The sequence below is a fragment of the Nilaparvata lugens genome, chromosome 14, assembly GCF_014356525.2.
Source record: "Nilaparvata lugens isolate BPH chromosome 14, ASM1435652v1, whole genome shotgun sequence".
Classification (NCBI taxonomy): domain Eukaryota; kingdom Metazoa; phylum Arthropoda; class Insecta; order Hemiptera; family Delphacidae; genus Nilaparvata; species Nilaparvata lugens.
This window is the reverse complement of record NC_052517.1, coordinates 4,793,812-4,821,723: the sequence shown is the minus strand read 5'-3', so window position 1 is coordinate 4,821,723 and position 27,912 is coordinate 4,793,812. Positions and strand designations below refer to the sequence as shown.

General features: G+C 35.2%; 2 protein-coding genes across 4 annotated transcripts in view; one reads left to right on the top strand and one right to left on the bottom strand.

The window, feature by feature from the left end:
* LOC111045704 (WD repeat-containing protein 75) overlaps positions 1-6,380 on the bottom strand; it is a 76,935-nt gene extending 70,555 nt beyond the window's left edge. Inside the window, exons 1-4 of the mRNA XM_039440589.1 lie at positions 6,179-6,380; positions 5,050-5,260; positions 2,511-2,633; positions 596-774 (exon numbers count right to left, since the gene is read on the bottom strand). Of these exons, the coding sequence (XP_039296523.1) occupies positions 596-774; positions 2,511-2,633; positions 5,050-5,260; positions 6,179-6,258 (593 nt within the window). The 5' untranslated portion in view covers positions 6,259-6,380. The remainder of the gene's footprint in view (positions 1-595; positions 775-2,510; positions 2,634-5,049; positions 5,261-6,178) is intronic.
* Positions 6,381-6,591: 211 nt separating this feature from the next.
* Positions 6,592-26,707, top strand: LOC111045719 (SH3 domain-binding protein 5). Of its 3 annotated transcripts, none has more exons than XR_005572869.1 (10): positions 6,592-6,955; positions 7,821-7,883; positions 9,469-9,646; positions 12,505-12,623; positions 13,982-14,065; positions 16,356-16,568; positions 17,967-18,075; positions 20,411-20,562; positions 23,021-24,516; positions 24,659-25,613. XR_005572869.1 is itself a non-coding variant. In XM_039440590.1 (10 exons), exons 1-10 carry the CDS (start codon positions 6,887-6,889, stop codon positions 24,449-24,451), a joined length of 2,196 nt encoding a protein of 731 aa, XP_039296524.1. In that variant the 5' UTR covers positions 6,592-6,886; the 3' UTR covers positions 24,452-25,613. The 3 variants fall into 3 exon arrangements, 2 of the variants coding, with proteins under 2 accessions (XP_039296524.1, XP_022186861.2); XM_039440590.1 differs by having other exon boundaries at positions 23,021-23,333; positions 23,556-25,613; XM_022331169.2 differs by having other exon boundaries at positions 23,021-26,707.
* Positions 26,708-27,912: the final 1,205 nt, after the last annotated feature.

Genomic DNA, 27,912 nt, shown 5'->3' with positions numbered 1-27,912 from the left:
AATATGGAGCATATGTTTCATTTTCTATGAATAAACGTGAGCAAAACCTTTTGCTCATGCTCATCAAAAAAATAGTTTGAGCATTTGCTCAAAAGTAAAAGCTTATACTCAAAATTGTATTAATGAACTAGAGCATTTGCTCAACTTTTGAAGCAAATGCTTTAAAAAAGGTGAGTTTAGTCTGGAGCAGCTTTTCACCTTTTGCTCATAGTAAAATGGCTCAACTAATTCGTGTGAGTAGGAGGAAACTCTGCCAGATACGATCACAACCAATAGTTGAGGACTATAAAACTCCTTTTATATTATCCTTGAAATGCAAAATTTCCAATAACCTTGTATATACGTCGACGCGCAATTTAAAAAGGAACATACCTGTCAAATTTCAAGAAAATCTATTGCCGCGTTTCGCCGTAGATGCGCAACATATAAACATTAAGAGAAATGCCAACCGTCGACTTGAATCTTAGACCTCACTACGCTCGGTCAATGAACCGAGATGTTGGCGAACTGAGAGCCTCCCCAAGAAAAATACAAAATATGAGCTAGATGAACTGAAATCTAGACGAACTAAAACCCTTCGGGATTAATTACTTACTTGAAAGCAGGCTTGGTACTATCTTCCAAATCGTAAACTAGTAGCTCTCTACCGAGGGCAGTAGCCACAAAATGTCTGTCATCCACACACCCCAATGCGATCAATTTCGGGTCTGCAACACCTCTGTAGACAAACCTCTTCATTCGTTGAAAGTTCAGGCTGAACGTTTGGATTTGTACCTGCGAAATGGAATATGTATTACTAGTAGTTCTGTGAACAGTAGACATCACGCAGTTTTCTCATCCACAAGTATCTGATGTCACCTGTTCTAGTTGATTCAGTTGAATCATAATTTACTCTTAAAAACTGTCATTTGTTTTCTCCAAGATCAAAAACTCACTCATGTTAACTAGTAGTTCCGTGAACAGTAGACCTTACGCAGTATTCTCATCCACAAGTACCTGATTGAAACTATAGACCTTATGGAAATACAGCAATAGACTGGCTTCTCACACATCTGTGTAATCTCTTGTCAGCTGATTTATGATGAATAATTCTATAGTCTGATTTTTACTCTAATATTGGTGTATGAAGAAGGCTCCTTTTTCCTTTTATATTATCCTTGAAATGCAAAATTTCCAAAAACCTTGTATATACGTCGACGCGCAATTAAAAAACGAACATACCTGTCAAATTTCATGAAAATCTATTACCGCGTTTCGCCGTAAATGCGCAACATATAAACATTTAAACATTCAAACATCAAGAGAAATGCCAAACCGTTGACTTGAATCTTAGACCTCACTTCGCTCAGTCAATTATCATTGGGTTTGTGTCGTTGTAAGAGTGTGATCGGTCAGGCAGAAAGTTGACTGGTATGAACAGTAGATCTCACACAGTTATCTCATCCACAAGTATCTGATGTCACCTGTTCTAGTTGATTCACTTGAATCACAATTCACAGTTGAATCATAATTTACTCTTAAAAACTGTTATTTGTTTTCTCCAAGATCAAAAACTCACTTATTCTATACTAACGAGCAATTTCTGTTTATATATTGGATGTTTGGATGTTCAGATGTTTAAATGTTTATATTTCCCGGATCTCGAGAACGGCTCTAACGATTCTCACAAAAATCAGAAAATAGTAGGTTTATAATAAAAAAATTCGATTTCACTTGGTCTCATCCCTGGGAAAACTCGCTGAAGGACATTAAAAGGATGATTATTATTCATCCTTGGATAAACAGCTGATAATAATTATTTCGTCGTCTGTTGATGATGGAAGTGAGTGAGCGAGTTCATGTGTGTGGGACTGTGTCAAAATTATGACTCAGCTGTTGAACTTTTGTAATCATTCAATCAGGTACATGATGCCGGTTGCAAAAAAGCCGGGTTATTTTCAATCCTGATTAATTCCAGTAGATCCATTTTTGTGAAATGGTTTTCTCTGATTTGGTTCACGTGAAGTTAATCAGGATTAGAATTTAATCGGCTTTTGTGCAACCGGGCCTTTGTGAGGGAAATTTTTGCATTCTTCTGGGAATTAATCTCAATTTACTGTGATTAGATAGAACATTTCTGTATGAACTCTTTTTGAGGTTCGCCTTTTGTCCCAATGTCTTATGAATCATAACAAGTTACAAGAATAAGAACAATTTTTAATAATAAAAAAATGGATCATTGAACCCATCTATTATTGAAATTTCATTATTAAAAATCGAAAACCTGAATTTACATATTATCTGAGCCAGAATATTGTTTTTAAAAAGCATAATGCATGATTTTGTTATGAGCAGATTGGAATATTTCAAATGTACCGCCATAAGACCCCACATAATGGCCGCTCCATAAGGAACACGAGTGTCATGACCTGTATTTAACCTAACCTAACCTAACCTAACCTAACCATACACCTTGGGTAGAAGAAAAATAAATAGAAATTATTAACTAATAAGGAAATTGTGAATTATACCTTCTGTTGACTTTTATCCCTGACGAACGCAAATAGTTGAGGTTGGCTAATACTTCCTGAGCCGTGGTCATAGTCTACTATAGTCAAATCGAAAGGCTTGCATTTTGGATAGCACTCACGTTTCTGCAAAATAAAATACATTTAAATTTTAATATGAGTTTATTCAATACATTTCAATTTCAATTCAAATTTATTTAATCATATATTAAATGTGATAGTGGGGCTCTGTCGCACCCTGTATTACATCAGATATACCGGTCATCTATAGAAGGCAGTGGCAAAACAGAGAATCGGCAAGGCTGTTCTTCTATCTTTCTTCACTGCCATTAGAACGTGGACCTCTCAATAGGCATAAGTCAATGTGTAATTGTTTACTTGTAAAAAGACAAAATAAAAGCATATTATAAGCATTATTAAGAAAATGGGCCATATGAATAAAGTTGAGCATTTGCTTATACTTCTAAAATATGGAGCATATGTTTCATTTTCTATGAATAAACGTGAGCAAAACCTTTTGCTCATGCTCATCAAAAAAATAGTTTGAGCATTTGCTCAAAAGTAAAAGCTTATACTCAAAATTGTATTAATGAACTAGAGCATTTGCTCAACTTTTGAAGCAAATGCTTTAAAAAAGGTGAGTTTAGTCTGGAGCAGCTTTTCACCTTTTGCTCATAGTAAAATGGCTCAACTAATTCGTGTGAGTAGGAGGAAACTCTGCCAGATACGATCACAACCAATAGTTGAGGACTATAAAACTCTTTTTAGATTCATCTATGATAGAATATCACCATTATTCCTACAAAAGATACCAAGGACAGAATAGGAAATAGGCATTCAAGAAGATGAGAGTGCAGACGATTATAGGAAGGCTATTGAGATTATAGGATTATGCTGAGACTTATTATAGAGATGACATTTTTTCACGCAATTATTTAAAAATTCAGAACTCAACTAACTTAAAACTCAATTCATGAATAGAGAACAGAGCAGACGACGCAAACACAAGCGGTGTCTAAACTTGCATATTTAGCGCTTCCGTGAGCTATAAAAAGAAAGTAAGGCCACAAAGGCGAATCAGCTGATGAAAAATCTTTAAAATAGGTGAGCATTTGCTCCAGAGTTCAGGAGCATAAGGTAAGAGTTTAATGTAAAGCTTATTCATATAAAAATGAGCAAATGCTTACTTACTGCTCATGAGCAAAACCTTATGCTCCATGCTCATGAGCATATACTTTGGTTATATTCATATGGATCATTGGGTTGAATGTGATGTGGGTCCAACGTTAGTAGACAGAAGGTTGATCACTCGCAGGAGGGTGTAAAATTCAAAGTGGTGGGGGGAACGCCAGCGTGACGTCACGTGTAGTACAACAATGATAGAGTAACCACACTGAGCATATAGTTTAGCCTATTCACTGCATCTTCAAATACATCGTCGTTTAATCCCCTCAAGATTGACCTAGAACTTTGAAATTATCCATACTTATAGTGAATGAATAATCGATTCTAATGATGTTGTTAAATATTTCAAGTTCATTCAACTTGTATGAATAAAATGAAGTTGAAAATTTTCAAGAATCTAAAAACGTGACATGAAAAAGTTGATAAGCTGGAAAAGCGTTAGTAGACAACGTTATACCATTATAATTTCAGATTAACCCATAAACCAATCTTGATAAACCAATGCATTGCAATAAACCGATCCCGATAAATCCGATACATTGCATTAATACTAGTTGTTCTGTGAACAGTAGACCTCACGCAGTATTCTCATCCACAAGTACCTGATTGAAACTATAGACCTTATGGAAATACAGCAATAGACTGTCTTCTCCACACATCTGTGTAATCACTTGACAGCTGATTTATGATGAATAATTCTATAGTCTTATTTTTACTCTAATATTGGCGTATGAAGGAGGCTCCTTTTTCCTTTTATATTATCCTTGAAATGCAAAATTTCCAAAAAACCTTGTATATACGTCGACGCACAATTAAAAAAGGAACATACCAGTCAAATTTCATGAAAATCTATTACCGCGTTTCGCCGTAAATGCGCAACATATAAACATTTAAACATTAATTGAAATGCCTAACCGTCGACTTGAGTCTTAGACCTCACTTCGCTCGGTCATTAAACACGACCTAGAAGATGAAGAAACCTTAATGGTTTGAAAGGGTAGGTTAGGAGGTGTGGTTTTTGCTTTTAAATGGCAAAATGCTTGTATTATTTAAATGTTTCGATAATTATTGTGAAGCAGAAACAGAAAGTGTATGTCAGAACAAGTTTTTGTTATATAATTTGACTATAAGTCACGTCAAGATTTTCAAGAATGCGATATTCTGCCTACTTTGTATACTACAGCCTAAGTCACGGCTGCAGTTCCCCCACTCCAATTGCATGTCAACTTTAATTCATTATTTGATCAACCTTCTGTCTACTTACTTGTAGATGTGGGCCTACTTCTAGAGATTATTCAACCTATGTGGAATAAATATTTCTAGATCTATTTCTATTCTAATGAAATCAAATACTTACTGCTGTGAGAATCAATTCCCCTTTCCGAGACCATTTCAAAAACGTCAAATTAGAGGTGCAGGCATACAAATAGTTTTCATGGAATGCAATGCCGACTATATTGCTATGCGTCTTTCTGAGACTTTCGCCATCTTGGAAGAATGTACAGCAGCACTCCGAAGTTTGTACACTAAATTCTTTCACGCAGTCTCTGTCTATCACGTATATGTTACTGTAAAATTAAAAATTGAACCATATTAGTTGAAAAGTGGAGTAGGCTAATTCATACAGTGAAAGAGAACAAGATATAGGTGTTGCAGGAAATGTAAGCCTACTAAAGTTAAAAACAAGTTGAAGGAATAAAAAAATAAAGTAGATAATAGAGAAATTAAAGAAGTAACCAATGAAAAAGTTTTGATTTTATTTACTAATGCAAACTGGTGATGAATAAACCACTTCAACCATCGAGAATAAAAATCAAATATTATAGATAACGGTTTTTGCTATCCTCTACAGAATGCAGATAATCGGCAACGCTGTATTCATATCTTTCTCCACAAAGGACATTCGAACGCTTCTAAGAAATTGTACCTTTATAATGGTAGTGGAGAAAGATAGGAATACAGCGTTGCCGATTATCTGCCTTCTATGGATGATAGCTAAAACCTTTATTTATAAAATTTGCTTTTATTCTTTATAAGCAGGCTTGACTGAGTCACGTTAAGCTGCGCTGCTTAAACGAAAATTGCACCTTAAGGTGGACCTCACTCTATTTTTTACACGTTTATGGGTGAATAGCATTGGCCCTTTTTGCAGTAAAATTAAGAGGCTTGAAGTGATTTAGTGTTGAAAATTTTAAATAATAGAAGCTTAAACTTACAAAATTTGAAGTTGCAAAATGCCTATAAAATTATAAGGCTAAGCTTTAGCCGGTGAGCCACGTAAATTCTAACCTAGAAATATGTGACACAAAACTAATTTTACTGCTTCTACTGATTTTCATTGAGGTAATTCAGATTAAGCTTTACAAACATTCATTTTTTATATATGGATTAAAGAAAGTAAATTAACGAATTCATAAATACTGTATTGAAAGAATTACTTGTGTTAAAAACAAAAAAATGCATGTCTAGTAAACTGATATACTTACTTCCCGTCTTCTGAAAAAATTGGTCTTCTTTCGATGAAATTTTCATCGATGATACTTTGTACTACAACGTCAACCGTCATATTTGCGATAAATATTAGTTTGAATGGTTATTTTATTAATAAATCGGACATAACTGCTAAAAATAAAACTCTAACCTAAAATTTACACAACATGGACATGTGCTCCTTTGCGCAGGTGCCATTATAATCGCCAACCTGAAATATCCAAGCATAAAATTTGAGATATTATTTGAAAACAATTTAAAAATTATTCGAATGTGAATAATTTTTGACAGTTAAAATTTAATTTCAAATATTATATATCTATTTTTTTCTATTACAATTTCAGAAAAATTATTTTGTAAAATTTGCTACCAGCATATTTAATAAACATATGATCATAATCCTAGATCATCTGACAAAGATCTTCACTTTTCTATCATCGGAATTTTGTTTTCATAGTTAAAATTCATAACCTATTACCCACGATTAATTATGATTAAGCTTGTTTCTTACTAATATTTAAAGGTTTTTAGGGAATTCTAAAGTTTCTAAAACCATTTTCAATTCTACTCAATTTCATCTAATTCTGTATCCGTTATTATCGTTACATGCTAAGTAAGGTCAAGGATCCCAACTGAAGGCTTTGTTTACTATTGATTTAGAACTACATTAATTTTGATTGAAGAATATTAGTTCTTAACCAGAAATGGATTCTCTGAAGGTTTCAACAGTTGATGATGATGAAGATGAGGACGGTTTGGATCCTAGAATTCAGGTATAGTTTACGTACTACAAAATAATAAATAACTGACAAGTTTAATAGAAATTACAATATTATTAAATTTTGTTTATGTTTCTTGTAGGCCTACAGTTTTTCAGTGTATTATTCATAAATTTTTCCAACTATTAATGTGAAAATGCTGCTTATTAAACATTACAATAAACACAGTATTATTGTCAATATTAGTCTTTCTTGTGACCTATTGTAGCAATTGTTTTGTTTGTATTTAATCTCGAATATCATTGTCTTCTCTAATTATTTATGCTTATGCTAAATTTATTCCAATACTTAATACTTGAATACTTACTTGATTACTTGAAGTCGTTGCCAATGACTGGGGTCTCCAGATAGGCAGTGTCAAAAAAAACATACTGTCACATGCCATAAAAAAATTGCATGACTATTTATGTAGTAGAGGTTCTGGATCTGCAAAAAAAGGGACTCCTCCCTCAATTCCCCCAACTAGTAGAGTGGTCTATCAATAAGTTTGCTCTTCACAATTGCATAGAACCTGGAGTTTGGTTTGACTTGTATCTAAGGTAATACTGTTGAAGAATTTTATAGCTTGTGTTGGGAAGCTGTTGCAAGTTCCAGCCAATCTGCAAATAAAATGCACAAAATTTAATTAGAAAATGATTTAAATAAATAACATCCTAGATGATAATTTTGAAATAAATTATAATGATTAAGTTATATTCATATTTTATAGCCTAAATAAATCTCAGATTTAATATAAGCCTATTAATAATGGTTTATTACAGGAATATGTGTACTTTGTTTATTGTATATGCTTACTGTGTATTTTAATTGTATGAAAAGTTTATGTTCTTTGTCTCTGAGATAATTTTTAATTTTTCAGATTGAGTTGGAGAAACTCAATAGTGCAACCGACGTGATAAATAAATTGGAAATGCAGCTAGATGTGAGTTTTAATATATTTTCTATTATACTAGAAATTTAGGATTTATTTTCGTTGTTTTTTAGTGAAAATGGACTAAATTTAAAAAAAGTGAAACCATAACCCTATTTCGGACTTTTGAAATGTTATCTAAATTTTGGAGAGAAATAGTAGGCTACAAGGATCCTTAGTTTTTCTCTCCCAATCAGTGCTACTTTGTAAAAATTATAAATAAATATTGAATATTAAATATTATAGCGATGTAATACTAAAGGTGCGTACAGATATACGCGCCGCGAACATGAGCAATTCACTTTTAATCAGATGACTATATCTGTATTTTTACAGAAACGGTATAAGATATAGGAATAAAAAGCTTGGCATCAGCTGATTAAAAGTTAATTGCTCATGTATTAACAATATTACAAATCATATAAATATGATCATGGAAGATCAACAGGCATAGCCCAAAACTATTATGCTCCCCAATTTAGTGAAGTATTTTTATTTAATTTGGTTTTCAACTTTCCTAAATTCTAAATTCCCAGTTTTTAAATATTTTGGACTCAAAATTGGACAAAAATCGTGAAGTGTAAACATAACCTATTTTTTGGACAATTTCTATCTAAATTTGGGAAAGGAACAGTTTTGGGCTTTAAGCCTGTTGTACCTTTCCCAATCATTCATAGTTGACAATTATATTGTAACCTATGTATCAATGTATAAATAAATAAATAAAGTTTGATTACATATCCATAATAATATAATCCATTATAACGTGGACCTCACTATAGTTACCTTATCCATAACTAGCCGTCAGGCTCGCTTCGCTTGCCATATCCGTCTAGCCAGGGGGCTCCGCCCCCTGGACCCCCGACTGGATCATCCAAAAATGAGATCAGCGGGCTCGCTTCGCTCATCTGCATTTTTAATTTGAGCATGCTTCATTTCATCAGAAAGTCAAAGCTGAGAAAGCGCAAAAAACGCAGATTGTGGGCGTATCTTTGGCGTTCAATTTCAAATTCTTTCTAACACAACATTATTACACCCTAGCTTACTTAGCTTCTGTACTAAATTTGAACAATTTCTGTTCATTTGTTCTCGATAAAGCTGAGAAAACGCTGGAAAAACGCAGATTTTGGGCGTATCTTTAGGTGCGTACAGACTGTCGCTCTGCTCCGCAACCGAACGTCACTCCAGCAGAGCGATTGATGATCGACCGGGGAGCAACAGCGGTTCGACCGGGGAACGCGAGAAGATCTAACATCTTCCGTAACGTTCATGATGGGTGCGTGGGCGGAGCGACTGTGGTTCGATGGTGGTACGAGGGAGGAGCGTGCTCGGTGCGGGTTGGAAGCGCGAATATGTGTACGCAGCTATAGACGTTTTTGCAAGGGCCAACTGAACATACCTACCAAAATTGAACGTTTTTGGCCCGGTAGATTTTTAGTTCTGCGAGTGAGTCAGTTAGTCAGTGAGTGAGTGAGTGCCATTTCGCTTTTATATATATAGATAATTATACATAGTATCAAGGTATCATTTTCAACCACTTTATGATTTTTTTCATTTTTGAATAACCTGAATGAATAAAAAACCGTTTGTATTTCAGGAAGCCAACACAACGTTCAGAATGTTGATGACCGACTCGACAAGGCGACTCAAGGCTGCCTCGAGCAAGCTCGGCGCAAGTATAGTGCGGGCGAGGCCCTACTACGAGGCACTCGAATTGTCCAAGCATGCCCAGCAGGAGTGCCAACGTGCCGCTGTCAAATTCCAACGTGCTAACGGTGAGTGGTTTGCGTTGTTAGGTTGGTAGTAAACATGCTTAATATACTTCACAAACTGAGATCAGTTTATCTTTTCGCTGTGGCTACAGTTACGGTAACCGTAACTCCAGTTCGCGTTCCGGTAAACAACATTTGCGCATGCGCGGCAACAGCTATTTACAGTAACCTATCTTTTCAATGTTTCAATCATGAAGTTTACATCCTTCCAGGATTTGAAAAAATATAGTAGTGAAAAAGAAAAAAAATTTAAAGGATGAGCTTGTATATTATGAATTGAAGTACAAATGTACTCATGTTGGTGTAATAAAAAGTAAGTCCAAGTGACATCGACCAAAAAAAAGTAAGTTTAAGGAAAAAGCTATGCAAAGAGCCTTCAAATGAATCATTATAGACCTAAGCTATTTATTACCTAAACTCCCGATTTTTTTTTTGTGGGGTGTAGGGTGGTTCTGAACCCGAAACCCCGAAAGATAGATTAGGAAACAACTTCAGAAGTGATAGTTTCAGTTGGTGTTCAATTTTCAGCTGCTCTAATATAATTATGCTCTATTCAGATCTGCTACACCATACATCCGCATATATTTTTTTTTTTTTTAGATTACGTCCTAAAGACTCCAGTCATGGAGTATAAGACAAGTCATGTTATTACATAATAATTCTAAAACTAAGTAGTTCAACCTAGTTTAGGTTTGAAAGGAATTCTTGTACACTATAAAAAGCTTTATCAACTAAATATTTTTTCATTTGTTTTTTGAAAATCTTCAAATCATCATTACTTTTCAAGATTTGAGGTAGCTTATTATAAAATTTCCTACCAATATAATCTGGTTTTTGTTCAAATAACCTACTATTGTGACCCATTATATGATAATCTGCTCTGTTTCGCGTATTATACTCATGAACATCTGAATTCTGGATCACACCACTCGTTTTCACATGCATTACAACTTCATATACATACAAAGATGGCACAGTTAATAGACCAAGCTTTTTAAATAAAGGCCTACAAGAGTCTAACCTATTCACTTTCTCTATACATCTGAGTGCCTTCTTTTGAATCTTAAACACTCTGTCCATATTTTGTTGAGATGAATTACGTAATATACGCACTAAGCTTACCTTGTTTAAATACAGCATTGTAATGCGTATATGGATATATAAATAGGCATTACAATGATGTATTTTAGACAAGGTAAGGCGCTGTATATGGACAATGCCTATTTATATATCCATATACGCATTACAATGCTGTATTTAGACAAGGTAAGCTCTGGTAATGAGTGCTGTGACAAACGAACTTTGTTGGCGCATGCGCAAACGAAGTCATAACTTTACCGGAACGCGAACTGGAGCTACGGTTACCGAAACTGTAGCCACCGCGTTATCTTTTATTCAGGAGTTACGTATTTTGAATAAATTCAAACGTGTTAACGGTAAGGCGCTATTCACACTTAGGCGACTCAGGTGGAGAAGAGACTGGACTCTAGTAGAGAGCATGTGTTTCCAAATGGTGACACTCAGACCAGTCGATTCTAGTCTCCGCGACGTCACCATTTGGAAACACATGCTCTCCACTAGAGTCCAGTCTCTTCTCCACCTGAGTCGCCTAAGTGTCAGTTGAGCCCAAGTGTTCTGTGAACAGTAGACCTCGCGCAGTTATAAATCAAAGTCTCCTCTTATACTGTCCATCTGAGTAAATGCTGTCGTGTCGGTGAGATATCGGTGACAAAACGGCAAATGGCTGATTAGGTTGGTGTATCTACAATGCTACTCATCTGTTGTTCACAACATAGTTTGACCTGTCATCTTGTTTTTTTTTTCGCCATCTAACCAGTTAACTGGTCATGGATGTAGAAGGAGGAATTAAGGAATTAACAACTACTATCAATAAGATAATTTCCTATAAGACATACTGTCAACTGGCCTGCCCGAGTTAAAAGCAAAGAAGGGTCGAGAGAACCATGTTACTATGAGTTATTAATTGCATTATTAAATCCACTCGACAGCTGAATCATATATAATATAATAAAGGAAAGAATCGGCTTATGACATTTACAGGATAGGAAATTCACGAATGACGCATCATCATGTCTCAACTACTCAACTGATTAACTTGAAATTTTGCATATAGATTCTTAATTTACCGATGATGGTTAGAGGCCTATTTCAAATCATCAAGATTCCAGTACGCCAAGTTTTCAGTTCAAGTTTTTAATCAGACCCTTGCGGATCACGGGTTACCTACTAGTCTATGATATAATAAAGGGAAGAACTGGCTTATACACGTAGGGAATAGGAAATTCACGAATGACGCATCATGAGGTGTCATTCTATGACAGCATAGGCTTGAGAATGTACAATAAGTTGCCATTAGATATCAAATGTTGTGAAAATATTTTTTTTTTTAAATATACTTTTTGAATGGCTGGTTTTGAGACCTTTCTATTGTTTGACAGAGTTTTTCGATTCTACTTTGTGACTTTAAACTATTGCTTTGACTTTATTATTTTTTAATTGCATTACCTTGACTTTGTCTATTACCTATATTGGTCTACGACAATAAAATCTATTTATTATTATTCATTTATCATCACGTCTCAACTGATCAACTGATCAACTTGGAATTTTGCATATAGATTCTTAATTTACCGAGGATGGTTATAGGCCTATTTTAAATTCTTCAAGATTCCAGTACGTCAAGTTTTCAGTTTGTCACCTTTTTACTTAGACCGTTGCGGAGCACGGGTTACCTACTAGTATATTCATAAAGAGAAATGCAAAACCGTTGATTTGAATCTTGGACATCACTTCGCTCGGTCAATAGATCAATTTATTTTATTTGCGTTGATCTTTTACAGAAATTCACCAAGCTGCCAAGGAGACAGTGGCTCTAGCAGAGGCCAGATTCCTGAGTAAACAACACGAGTGGCAATTCGACAATGCCTGGCAAGAGATGCTCAACCATGCAACCATAAAGGTGGGTTTACATTTTTGTTGGTTCGGAGTCCACCTAAAACTCCCTTCATGCTAAATCACCTATCAAATCCTAAGCCTCCTGCACACAGAGATAATAGTGACGTCGGCTAAAGGTGAGTTTTCAATTTTGTTGGTTCGAAATCCACCTAAAACTCCCTTCATACTAAATTTTCTATCAAATCCTATAGGTGCGTACAGATTTACGTGCCGCGAACATGAGCAAATCACTTTTAATCAGCTGATACCATCTTATATCGTTTCTGTAAAAATATAGATATAGTCAGCTGATTAAAAGTGAATTGCTCATGTTCTCGGCGCGTATATCTGTACGCACCTTAAGGTGGGCCGTCCACTGGAACCGATTTCGTCCGAACTAGCATCGACCGAAAACTACCGAACTCGTCCCAATGATCCCCCAACAAAGAAACCTATAGATGCTCGTCCATTGCAACAGGTTCATACGTCCGTGCACGGCCGTCTCCGGCCGATCAAGTTTTCGATCCGAATTGTATGAGATTTTCCGGTTCTATCCGGACGAAGTCGAGCTGAGACAACATCATCCTAACCTCAAAATTGTTTCACAGTCTTGTCTATTTTTGTTTTTTGAAGTTGTTCTGTTTATAAAGTTTTGACTGTGGACAATGAAAAGTTGATAAGTTTGGTTCAAGAGCATGTTCCAATGTGGGATATGCGAGACAAAAGATATCATCGTTGTGATGTTCAAAGGAATCTGTTGACAAAGATTGTTGAACAAATATGATCCGATGGTAATATTATTGTAATGAATAACTAATTTAGTGGATATTTGTTTATGACAAATCTTGGTTGCTATGATAGTAGTTAATTCAATAATTGGCAACTAGACTGACGTAAACGGTTCCAAAGGACGACTATTTGTTTATTCAATTTTCAAAATCTCAATATAATCATTGTTTATGACAAATCTTGGTTGCTATGATAGTAGTTAATTCAATAATTGGCAACTAGACTGCCGTAAACGGTTCCAATGGTCGACCATATTCGGCCGAATTAACGGCCGGCAGATTCGTCCGATCCAACGGCCGAACGGATCGGTTGAATACAGTTCCAGTGGTCGGTTACCCTAAGGCACAGTGACGTTGTCTATAGTGTGGTCCACGTTATAATGACAGAAAGAAGGCGAATAATATAATGAAGAAAGATAGGCGAACAGTAGTGCCGATTCTCTGCCTTTCATAGAGGATAGCTGATACTGGTATATCGGAAGTAATATGAACTGTTATTTTTCCAATGGCCAAATGTAGTTAGAAGAACGTATTTTTGTATGTTTACTTTCGAAAATGGATAGTATTATGTTAATAATTGAGTATTTCTTTTTAGGTAACTGAAGCCGAGAATCAGAAATCAGAAAGTGGCAGAGAACATCAAAAACGTGCGCTATTGTTCAACGCTGCAGAACAAAAGGTACCAGACATTTTCAAGTAATAAATTTTCAAAAAAAGCTACAATTTAATTTTTGATCACTGTTGGAAGATTTGGAACTGGGCTATAGAAGTAGGAGACCGTCTTCTCCTCCAATAGTATGAGGGTGAATCGGTGAGAGCGGGAACAAAGCATGAAATACAGAGTCTGTATAATTGACCGAACGAAGTGAGGTCCAAGATTCAAGTCGACGGTTTGGCATTTCTCTTAATGTTTAAATGTTTGAATGTTTAAATGTTGCGCATTTACGGTGAAACGCGGTAATAGATTTTCATGAAATTTGACAGGAACGTTCCTTTTTTAATTGCGCGTCGACGTATATACAAGGTTTTTGGAAATTTTGCATTTCAAGGATAATATAAAAGGAGAAAGGAGTCTCATTCATACGCCAATATTAGAGTAAAAATCAGACTATAGAATTATTCATCATTAATCAGCTGACAAGTGATTACACAGATGTGTGGAGAAGCCAGTCTATTACTGTATTTGTATAAGGTCTATAGTTTCAATCAAAGACATTAAAGAGGTATGCATCTTTAAGCTGGGTTTACACCAAAGTTATTAACAAAATGGTTATAACTTAATCCTTATAGATTCTATTAGATTGAACGGAAGTTGTCAAACACATATGTTCATCATGTGTATGATGAGTTATGTTCAATCTAATATAATCTATAAGGATTGAGTTATTAACAATTTTTTAATAAATTTGGTCTAATCACAGCTTTAAAGTCTTTGGTTTCAATATTTTGTTTTGCAGTCATGGTATTATTATGCGTGCCCATCAGTATCAATATTCTCACATTCAAAAAAAACTAATTTAATAGGTGAATAAAAATAAACAAATTTACTAAATAATGCTGGAGAAATTATAATACTTTTGATTCTAAAAAATTAATTTTCATCAGATAGAAAGATCATCACAGAACTGGATGAATTATATCATATGGAATACAAATTCAAACGTGAACTGATTTTGTTAACATTTAAAACAGTTGACATCTGGTACTTGTGGATGAGAATACTGCATGAGGTCTACTGTTCACAGAACTACTAGTAAGTAACCGGACTGACCTCAGGAAATATGGTCAAATTATGTACAATTTTTCATTAGATATCTTCAAAGGAATCCCTATTGGAGTCGATAACACGCTAATACCGGATTTTCAAATCCCTGAAAGCTCCCTGGAAGTCGGCAACCTCTATGCTGTCTAGAGCCCTCGTCGTAGCACGTTGAACGTTTTCCAGAGTCCCGAACCGCGTTCCCTTAAGTTGTCTCTTGATCTTGGGGAACAAAAAGATAGCTATCACAGATGGGAAAGGAGTGGCCGTAATCGAGTGGATGGCTTTATGATTCAGAGGCCCGGGTTCAAATCCCGGCCCGGGCAAGATATTTATCTCGGGCCACTTCCGTGTTTCGGATGGACACATTAAGCCGTCGGTCCCGGCTGCCTAAAAAGCAGTCGTTAGGTCATGTCAGAGGCCCTGAAATTGATCAGTTGCGACCTGAAAACTCTGACACCAGACCTGAGTCAGCCAGGTCACTCGATATTATTATTATACAGATAGGAAAAAGACATTTAAGAAGATGAGAGTGTAGACGATTATAAGAAGGCTATTGAGATTATAAGAATATGCTGAAGATTATTATAGAGATGACATTTTCTCACGCTATTATTTCAAAATTCAGAACTCAACTATCCTAAAATTCAATTCACCTTTTGCTCATAGTAAAATGGCTCAACTAATTTCGTACGAGGAAGAGGAAACTATACCAGATACGATCACAACCAATAGTTAAGAACTCTTTCTAGATTCAACCATGATATATATCACCATTTACCCTACAAAAGAATAAATGCAAAAGATAGCTACCTGATATCAAGATAGCTATCACAAAGTAGGAAATAGGCATTTAAGAAGATGAGAGTGTAGACGATTATAAGAAGGCTGGCTATTGATATTATAAGAATATGCTGAAGATTCCAAACACAAGCGGTGCCCCCTACTTGCATATTTAGCGCTTACGTGAACTATAAAAACAAAGTAAAAATAAAGACGATACAGCTGATGAAAAATCTTTAAAATACGTGAGCATTTGCTCCAGAGTTCAGGAGCATAAGGTAAGAGTATAATGTAAAGCTTATTCATATAAAAATGAGCAAATGCTTATGCTTCTACCTAATGCTCATGAGCAAACCCTTATGCTCCATGCTCATGAGCATATGCTCTGTTTTCATTCATATGACTCATTGTTTCGTTTTGCTCGTAGGTTCAGTTGTTAGAACAGCGCCTGAAACGCAGTATCAGCAAATCGCGGCCCTACTTCGAGGAGAAGGCCTTGCTTCAGTCACGGCTGGACGCACAGAAGGCCTGCATCGGCCAATTGGAGAAGGCCGTGCAAACTGCCAAGGCCGACTATGCGGCCTCGCTACACAGCCTCGAACAGATATCTGAGGAGATACATCGACGCCGCAGCGATAAGGTGGGCTATAGGCTTGTGTATCAAGTTGATATGATACTGTATCATATTGTGTTGATACTGTATCATTTATGAATATCCCATGGTATAGGTCGTTTATGTTGCAAATGTCACTGTTAACTTCCGATAGTCCTAGTAGTTATTTTTGGTGAAGCTATGTGAAGCTGGTAGTCTCTCATATTGTGCCCTTCTTACACTCTTACACTCTTACACTCCCAACAACACACTAATAATAGACAGTGTATAGGGTGTCTATGTTGCAAATGTGAGTGTTAACTGAAGCCGATAGTCCTAGTGGTTGTTTTTGGTGAAGCTATGTGACGCTGGTAGTCTCTCATACTGTGCCCTTCTTACACTCTTACACTCCCAACAACACACTAATAATAGACAGTGTATAGGGTGTCTATGTTGCAAATGTGAGTGTTAACTGAAGCCGATAGTCCTAGTAGTTGTTTTTGGTGAAGCTATGTGACGATGGTAGTCTCTCATACTGTGCCCTTCTTACACTCTTACACTCCCAACAACACACTAATAATAGACAGTGTTTAGGGTGTCTATGTTGCAAATGTGAGTGTTAACTGAAGCCGATAGTCCTAGTAGTTGTTTTTGGTGAAGCTATGTGACGCTGGTAGTCTCTCATACTGTGCCCTTCTTACACTCTTACACTCCCAACAACACACTAATAATATACAGTAGTCGACAGTGAGTCAACAAAAACTCGGCTCGAAATTTGAAACATGAGCGATCTATATCTTCTTATCCTATCTTTTCTCTACGCTACTACATACACCTATTATTCCTGTTCAAAACAAGTACAGGGAAAATGACTCTTAAGGTGCGTACAGATATACGCGCCGCGAACATGAGAAATTCACTTATAATCAGCTGATTATATCTGTATTTTTACAGAAACGGTAAGATACTGATATAAAAAGCTTGGCATCAGCTGATTAAAAGTGAATTGCTCGCGGTGCGTAAATCTGTACACACCTTTAGGCTCAACTCACACTTAGGCGACTCAGGTGGAGAAGAGACTGGACTCTAGTGGAGAGCATGTGTTTCCAAATGGTGACACTCAGACCAGTCGATTCTAGTCTCCGCGACGTCACCATTTGGAAACACATGTTCTCTACTAGAGTCCAGTCTCTTCTCCACCTGAGTTGTATAAGTGTGAGTTGAGCCTTTATCAAATTTTAATTGCAGATTGTAATTCCCACTGGAATCCAATGGGAGAATTTTGATGATTTGCTTTGAACTTCCTCCAGGAATCTAATGTGAGAATATTGATGGATTTGTTTTGAGTCTTATTTCTTATCAGTTCAATTATTTTTTTAGTAATTTGGGTCTTGTTTTTAACACTTTTATGATTTTTTGTTATTAATTTGGTGATATTTGTTTCAGTCGGGAACTGCCACTCCAAGAGGCCCCAGAGAACCAGGGGTGGGCGCTGAATTGGAACCAGTTAATTTGGAACTTCCAAGAACCTTGCCAGTCATGGAGTCATACAAATGTAAGTAGACTCATTCCCTCCGTAGTAAATGTTTAAATTAGGTTAAAATCTGCGTTAATTGGGTGGTTGAATTGGGTTAAAAGGTGGCTAAGTTATCATCTATAAGGGTAACCCATGGGGTAACCTCTACTATAGAGTGATGATGACTATTGAGAGTGTTGATGGGAGAATCAATTCGAACAAGTTGTCGCCCCCTTTTCAAAAAACTTCAAATTCTCCCATTCCCAAGCCTATATATTTTCGAAACAATCTGCTTCATTAAGAAAAATCTACATGAATTTAATACAGGCGGAACATTCCATCAATACCCAACAAGATATAGGAACAACCTAAGAGACGACACACACCAGACAACCATGTATGAGCGAGGTGTTAGGAGTTCTGGTATTCGGTTGTATAATTTATTGCCAGCTCATATAAAAGAAATGACTGGTACAAAATTCAGAGATCAATTAAAGAAGGAGCTGCTGTCCATATGCGCGTACTCAAATGAAGAGTGTCGAAATGGGGTTTAGAGAGAATAGAAAAAAAATGTATTGACTTTTCATGTGCCTATTTATGTTCTAAACTACGAGCGTCGAGATAAGGTTTGGAGAGAAAAAAAATATATTGACTTATCATTTATGTATTTATGTTCTGTATTTTATTGACTTACGACATTGACAAGTCCAAATACCCCTTTTATAGGAGGTCAGTGGATGAAAAATAATAATAATAATAATAATATAGTGAGGTCCACGTTATAATGGCAGTGGAGAAAGATAGGAGAACAACGTTGCCGATCCTCTGTCTTGTCAATGCCTTCTATAGACGGTAGCTGATACAGGTTTATTAATGTAATATTAAATGTTCATTCTTGTTTAAAATAATCAATTATATTTTATTAAGCAATAAATTATATTTTTCAATATTTTTTATAAATGCTCATAACTAGTAGTTCTGTGAACAGTAGACCTCACGCAGTATTCTTATCCACAAGTACCTGATTGAAACTATAGACCTTATGGAAATACAGCAATAGACTGGCTTCTCCACACATCTGTGTAATCACTTGTCAGCTGATTTATAATGAATAATTCTATAGTCTGATTTTTACTCTTATATTGGCGTATGAAGGAGGCTCCTTTTTCCTTTTATATTATCCTTGAAATGCAAAATGAACTTTGAACTTCCTCCAACATATAAACATTTTAAACAATAAGAGAAATGCCAAACCGTCGACTTGAATCTTAGACCTCACTTCACTCGGTCAATTAAGATGGAATATTTTGTTGATTAATTATTAATTCTACGTTGTTAAAAGACGATCTGGTAACAGAGCAAAGCGAGAAAGAAGAGATAGCGCTATCCACTTTTTTGAATGATAGACAAGGATAGCAATACCATTGCTAATCAAACACTGCCATTATAACGTTAACCTCACTATAAACCTGAGCAGCTGTTCAATAATAAGACTGCAATATTTTGTCATCATGAATTCGACAAGAATTTCACAAACTTCTTCCCAATTGCACGTATGTTTATTGAATTTAACCCTGGTTAAGTGACGTCATTGAGCTTAACCAATGCCAGGAGAACTAACCCGTACATTTGTAAAAGCCAAAGTTTTTCCAAAGTGAGGTCCACGTAATAATGGCAGTGTTTGATTAGCAATGGTGTTGCTATCCTTATCTATCATTCAACAAAGCGGATAGCGCTATCTCTTTCTCGCTTTGCTCTGTTGCCAGATAGTCTTTTAAAAATGTAGAATTAATAATTAATTAACAGAATATTTCATCTTAGTTATGAACATTCATTATGATATTATTGAAAAATATGATTTCTTGCTTAATAACATATAACTGATTATTTTAAACAAGAAAGAACAGTTAATACAGTATTACATCAATAAACTTGTATCAGTTACCGTCTATAGAAGGCATTGACATGACAGAAGATCGGCAACGTTGTTTTACTTTCTTTTTCCACTGCCATTATAACGTGGACCTCACTATATTTATTATATTATACATAGATAGACCACTCGAGCAGAGTATCACAAACTGGGAACTTGACAAATTGAAAACACGACGGAATGAAAACTTTACATACTGAAAATGTAACGAATTTCAAACTTGACAAACTGAAATCTTGAAGAATTTAAAACAGGCCTATAACCATCCTCGGTTAATTAAAAATCTATATGAGAAATGTCAAGTTAATGAGTTGAGTAGTTGAGACGTGATGATGCGTCATTCGTGAATTTCCTATCCCATACGTGTATAAACCAATTCTTTCCTTTATTATATTATAGAAGATTTTAAATAAATAGAATTGAAATTGGAATCTGTTGCAGACGACAGTAGTCAGCAGGCGTGTGCGAAGGACACCCTAAGTCTGGACTTTGACCTAGACAGCTGTGATGTGAGGAGTGTGGACAGTGTCTCTAGAGCAACATCCTCAGCTGTCTCCGAAGCTGACGACTTGGAAAATGATCCTCTTGAAGAGGTAACAAATTACAACTCCATTCTAAATAGTGGGGTCCACGTTATAATGGCAGTATTTGATTAACATTGGTGTTGCCATCCTTCTATAATTCGAAAAAGCAGATAGCGAATGTATCAAATCATGGTGTTGTGTATCAAGTTGTGATGATACTGTATCATATTCTTGTGATTCTGTATCATATGTGTTGATACTGTATCATGTTGGGGTTGTTCTTGTTCTATAGTGAGGTCCACGTTATAATGGCAGTATTTGTTTAACACTGGTGTCTATCATTCCACAAAGCAGATAGCGAATGTATCAAATCATGGTGTTGTGTATCAAGTTGTGATGATACTGTATCATATTCTTGTGATTCTGTATCATATGTGTTGATACTGTATCATGTTGGGGTTGTTCTTGTTCTATAGTGAGGTCCACGTTATAATGACAGTATTTGTTTAACACTGGTGTCTATCATTCCACAAAGCAGATAGCGAATGTATCAAATCATGGTGTTGTGTATCAAGTTGTGATGATACTGTATCATATTCTTGTGATTCTCTATCATATTGTGTTGATACTGAATCATGTTATGGTTGTTGTTCTTGTTCTATAGTGGGGTCCACGTTATAATGGCAGGTAGTATTTGATTAACATTGGTGTTGCTATCCTTGTTATCATTCCACAAAACAGTTAGCGAATGTATCAAATCATAGTGTTGTGTATGAAGTTGAGATGATACTGTATCATATTGTGGTGATACAGTATCATGTTATGATTGTTGTTCTTGTTCTATAGTGAGGTCCACGTTATAATGGCAGTACTTGATCAACACTGGTGTTGCTACCCTTGTCTATCATTCTACAAAGCAGATAGTGCTATCTTTTTCTACCTCTGCAACTTTGCCAGATTGTTTTTCAATAATGCAGAAATATAATTAATTGACAAAATACTAAATCTCAATTTTGAAAATGTACTTTTTAATAATTGAAAAATATGTTTTTCTGACGAAATTGAGTACCTATTCTGAACAATAATGAACAGTTTTAACATTACATTAGATATACCAGTATCAGCTGCCGTCTGTAGAAGACGGCAGATAATCGGCATCATTGTTCTCCTATTTCTCTCCATTGCTATTTTAACGTGGACCTCACTATATTGGGAAAATATATTCACTGTTAGCCTACCATGCAAGTTGACTGATACTTACTAATATGTGAGAATCTAGATTAATACCTGATTTTTTAAAATCAAATTAATTGTTTAATTTCCATAGAATAACAACATGATATTATATAATAACAATGAACATATACTATAAGCTTTAAAATGGAAATCACCTTAGACCAGTTATAGAATAGACACGCTGGGAAGTCTAGCATCTGAAGCCAACATCTACTGCCATATCGCCAAATCGTGACGTCATCATCGGATAGAAAACTTTCAGATTGTGGCTATTTCAGAAGGATGTAAATTATTATGTATTAAAATGATAAACTCCCGCTGCGCTCCCGCTGAAATAGACACAATCTGCTATGGAAAACAATGTAAACAAACTCTACAGAAAAGTTTTCTATCTGATGCTGACGTCACGATTTGGAGAAATGTCAGTAGATGTTGACTTCATCGACTTTCAGTATGAATATACAATGGGCCGTGTCTATTCTATTGCTGGTCTAAGGAAATCACCACCAGCAAAAGTACAACTTGCTTGCTGGTGAGTCTATCCTGTTATTAAATTTAACAATAAATGATATATTGTTGAATTATTTAATTAGTGTAGAAAAAACTACATAGTACTCTTTTTTAAACTTCTTTTCATAAACACTACCAGTTCAAGCTTTTAAACAATTTTCAAGTGTCTTTTTTTTAAGTAGTGTTAATGTGTGTTTATTTTAAAAAGGGTACTATTTAGTTTTTCTATATTAATTAAACAATTCAAGTAGCCCTTTTTAAATACTTTATTAGGAATATTATTAACTTGATTTTAATTGAAGATTTGATTTGATCCCTTGTTTGTCCAGGACCTAGAAGAACTGAAACAGTGAGTGCAAGAGTTGGCCTTGAAAGTATAATTTGCTCACTGGTGTGAATCTATCTTAATACTAGATTCAACAGTAAATGAAATATTGTTGATTTGATTTGATGTGTTGTTTGTCTAGGACCTGGAAGAACTGAAACAGCGAGTGAGAGAGTTGAACATAAAAAGTACAATTTCCTCACTGTTGGGAGTCTATCCTAATACTAGATTTAACATTGAAATCTTGTTGATTGATTGATGAAATATTGTTGATTTGATTTGATGTGTTGTTTGTCTAGGACCTGGAAGAACTGAAACAGCGAGTGAGAGAGTTGAACATAAAAAGTACAATTTCCTCACTGTTGGGAGTCTATCCTAATACTAGATTTAACATTGAAATCTTGTTGATTGATTGATGAAATATTTTTTATTCAATTCAATCTCTTGTTTGTCTAGGACCTGGAAGAACTGAAACAGCGAGTGAGAGAGTTGGCCGTGCGGGACAACGTGAGCCGCTCGAGTGAGAACGTGTCATGGGAGAACGAGTTGACGGCGACCATAGACAAGCTGGACAATGCGCTGCTGATGCGGGAGTGCGAGCTGGAGCTGAGGGAGTCGTGCGGGGTTGGCAGTGTGGGTGCCATGTCTGGTGATGCGGGGTTCTTCAGTGGGGCCTCCAGTGGGGTGGACAGCATGGGTGGGCTCTGTGATGGGGGAAGTCAAGGCAGTGATGGCAAGGGCTGCAGTGATGTTGGGAACCAAGGGATTGATGACAGGAAGACCAAAGATGTTGGCAACCAAGGGTTTGATGTTGGGAATCAAAGGGTTGATGTTGGGAATCAAAGGGTTGATGTTGGGAATCAAATGGTTGATGTTGGGAATCAAATAGTTGATGTTGGGAACCAATGGGTTGATGGCAAGAACTGCAGTGATGTTGGGAACCGAGGGATTGAAGATGGAAACCAATACTTTGATGGCAAGAACTGCAGGTATGTTGGGGACCAAGGGTTTGTTGCTGAGAACAAAGTGTTTGATGTTGGAAACCAAGGTATTGATGGTAAGAACACCATAGATGTTGGGAACCAAGAGATTGATGCTAGAAATCAAAGGATTGTTGTTGGAAACCAAAGGATTAATGTTATAAACCAAGGAATTAATGTTGGTGACCAAGAGTTTGGAGCTGAGAACAAAGGGTTAGAAGTTGAAAGCCAAGGCCTTGATGGCAAGAACACCAAAGATGTTGGGAACCAAAGAATTAATGTTGAGAATCAAGGGTTCAAAGCTGAAATCCAGGGGTTTGAGGCTGGAAGCCAAGGTTTTAGTGGGAGGACCACCATAGATGTTGTCAAACATAGTTCTGATGTTGTTGACAATTGTAGAGATGTTCTGAACCAAGGGATTGTTGGCAAGACTACCATAGATATTGTCAAAAATAGTTCTGATGTTGTTGACAATAGTAGACAGGTTGTGAATCAAGGGGTAGACGTGGACAAGAGCAGAAATGATGTCATTGACACTGTTAGGGGTGTTTTTCATGGTGTTGGTGATGTTGCGAACCAAGACATTAATTGGAAGAGCATCACAGATATTGCCAATCATAGTTCTGATGTTGTTGAGAGTGTAAACAGCATAAGTGATGTTGCTGATAGTTGTGATGCTTATAAAGACAGAGGTGATGCTGTGAATCAAGGAAGTGATGTCAAGAACATCAGTGGTGTTGTAGAGCAAAATATTGATGTTAAGAATATCAGTGATGAGACCAGTAAACTTGTTCACCACGGTAGTGAATGTGTTGATCAGAGAAGTGAATTTGTCAGCCAAAACACTGAAATTGTTCCCCAGGATGGTGATGACATCAGTCAAAGCACTGATGTAGTGTTTTTGTGAAACAGTGTCAATCAGAGATCAGTGATGTTTTCAAAGAATGCTTATAGTTGAATAGTCTGGACAAGATATTTTCGAAACAGGAGTGTCCTCCATACCATCTGTGATTTTGTGGACTTTGTCACTAGGCTACTATTATTTTCAATCACTCAAGAATCGGTTCATTTTTGCAAAGAATGCAGGAAATGATAGTTGAATAGTCTGGACAAGATATTCTCGAAATAGAAGTGTCTACCATACCATCTGTGATGTTGTGGACAGTGTCACTAGGCTAATATTATTTTCAGTCACTTGAGAATCGGTTGATGTTTGCAAAGAATGCAGGAAATGATAGTTGAATAGTCTGGACAAGATATTCTCGAAACAGAAGTGTCTACCATACCATCTGTGATTTTGTGGACATTGTCTCTAGGCTACTATTATTGGCATCCACTACAAAATCGGGAGGTCATTGACAAAACAACATGTAAAGTTTTAAAATTTGTACTGAGGTATCTCTAAATGACAACAAATCATATTTTAGTTGCCTTCTTTCTCAATGGTTGAGCCCTCATCAAATAATATACATTTTCCGTTATTTTCGAGTCCAATTCAATTGTCTTGAACAGCTGACTAATATTTTTAATGTAATAGAATAATATTATGTTCAAATCCACTTGGAAATCCAATCTCAATAATTATTGTCTTCATTAGCTCAATAATATAGAATATTCAAGTCCTCCCCAAGAATAATTATTAGGAAATTGATGATCTGATCTAGATATAATTATTTTAACATCTTCCAAGATCTAGTCTTCAAGTAGTTGATACTTAGAGTTGAAATGTCTTGCGCAAAAGCTTTGTTGATTCTAGAAATTGAATATTGTTAATCTGTTCGAACTTATAAAGGCAGATTGTTTTAAAATAATAAATGTATTATAACTTCACGTTAATTGTAAATTTATTAGTGATTTTTAATTGGTTGTATCTTAATTCAACAGTATATCGCTACTTTATTGTTACTGTTATTTTCTTTCAAATTGATCTGTTAAGGCTGTTCGTTACATCTTTTTATTTCTATATAAATTGGATAATATTTTTCAATATAATTGAAAAGTAATATAGATAGAAAAATTGGCAACTGAAATTTTTAAGTGGTCTAATAAGAGAGTTATGGGTTGTTGAAGTGCTAAACTCAATTTTCTTTCCAGATCATAAACGGTTTCGAATTTTCCATTGGAGTGTTTTAATACATTCAGTATATCATTGGCTTTGTTCCAATATGCGTTTTTTCGCGATAATTGCTAAAATAAACAAGTTATCAAATTTACAAAAAATGTTACATTTTTATTTATGAACGAACGATATGGGGAATAAAATGTTTTAGTTTGGAAAGATACATTTTTTGAATTTTTAAGAGAAGTTATAATAATATACCTAGTCGAAACCGTTTATGATCTGGAAAGAAAACGGAATCTAGAAAGTTAGCACTTCAACAACCCATAACTCGCTTATTAGACCACTTAAAAATTTCAGTTGCTACTTTTTCTCACTCTTATAATGATCTTAACAGTCATTTTGAAAAAGATTATCGAATTTAAATAATAAAAAAGTGTACCGAACAGACTTAAGCTACGTTTACACCTAAGTTATTAAAAAATGTTAATCATACACATAATGAACTTATGTGTTTGTAAAGTTCCATTCAAACCAATAGAATCTATTTAGATTAAAAATTTTTTTATAACTTTGGTGTAAACGCAGCTTTGTTGGTTGTGAACTAGTTCAAATTAGATGGATAGTATTTTTGTTTAGAATTACAACATTATTTATGTAATCTATTTATTTATTTTATATATGTTTCTTAATGGTTGTATAGTTGTTAGAATTAGCTGGGTAGTTGACTATATTTATAACAATATTTATTATTCAATTATTGTTATAGTTGTCAGCAGTTATCAATTTTTAATTGCATTTTTAGTTTTATCTACTTGAAAGAAACACGTTGAAGCTTATTTTGCTGTATAATAGGGCTGTGCAATCGAATAGTTATTTCTGGTTTGGTAACTGTTGTTTTTAAAATTAGGTTTTTCTAATTGGAAAAATATCAATTTGTTTTTAGATGTCTGGTTGTTTGGAGAACTTGGTAGCTAATAAGAGAAATTAAATTTTAATTGAAATAACAAAAGTAATGTACTGACTCTTTGCCATGATATGTGATAATATTCAAACATCCAGGATTAAAACTTTAGAATAATTTTAGTTCCAAAAGTTATTTGATTATTTGAAACAAAAATCATTAATATAATTAGTTATACATTATTCTTTACTAATAATGTATATAGAATCGCATAATAAATTTGCTAATTTAAAATTCATGTTAACTCTACTATATTATTGTATTACTGTATTTATTATTCAAGTCAATTGATAGATATGGTGTTAATTTATTTATCAATCATTCTATAAAAACAATATTTTACAAATAAATGAATTAATTTGGTTTTTGTCGTTTTTTTAACCCTATAAAAGTTTATAGGAGTAAAATGTTCAATTTGGAAAATTTTATTGAGTCAACACGTAATATTTCCAATGAATAAATTAATTTCTATCTTTCTGATACGTGGTCTATAGTGAGGTCCACGTTATAATGGCAGTGGAGAAAGATAGGAGAAAAACGTTTGTCACTGTCTTGTCAATGCCTTCTATAGACGACGATAGCTGATACAGGTTTATTGATGTAATATTAACTGTTCATTCTCGTTTAAAATAATCAATTATATTTTTCAATAATTTCATAATTAATATGAAATATTCTGTTAATTGATTATCAATTCTACATCGTTAAAAGACGATCTGGCAACAGAGCAAAGCGAGAAAGAGATAGCGCTATCGCATATGAATGCTAGACAGTTTAGCAATACCATTGCTAATTAAACACTGTCATTATAATGTGGACCTCACTATAGTGCTTGCATAGTAGCCTAGAGGTTCGGAGTTCAAACCCATGTATGAACAAACGTTTTCGACCAGGTCACTCCCGAGTGATCGAATGAGCACGTTTTATTGTTGGTCCCGGCTGAAGTATGACAGTTAATGACGGTGGTAACAGACAATTGGAAACTTTGCTGTATTATCAATTCTACTGAATTCATAAGGTGGTTCTCACTACAAAGCTCTGTAAATGGGTACGGCTTCGGACACATCAATTTTGTAACTACCTTCTCAAACGTGGAATCGTTTTTACCTCCTACTTTTGTTCTCATAAATGAGGAGGTGACATGCAAAAGCGAACATATCCAAAAAAATCAAAATTGAGATTATTAGTGGTCTGCATTCTACGGCTTCATTTATATCTCGAGATGATATCAGATTCAAGCAAAAAAAATTATATCCCATAGTTTTCCGTCCTCAAAGATCAGCATTTCAAGCAAAAACGAACGTATCCATCACTATGTTCAATGCAAAAAACGACATATCCCACT

Coding starts and splice junctions, on each gene's coding strand:
- LOC111045719 (XM_022331169.2), top strand. CDS start 6,887: ATGGATTCTCTGAAGGTTTCAACAGTTGATGATGATGAAGATGAGGAC. Junction 7,884..9,468: donor AATTGGAAATGCAGCTAGAT/GTGAGTTTTAAT, acceptor TTTGTATTTCAG/GAAGCCAACACAACGTTCAG. Junction 20,563..23,020: donor AAAATGATCCTCTTGAAGAG/GTAACAAATTAC, acceptor TTGTTTGTCTAG/GACCTGGAAGAACTGAAACA.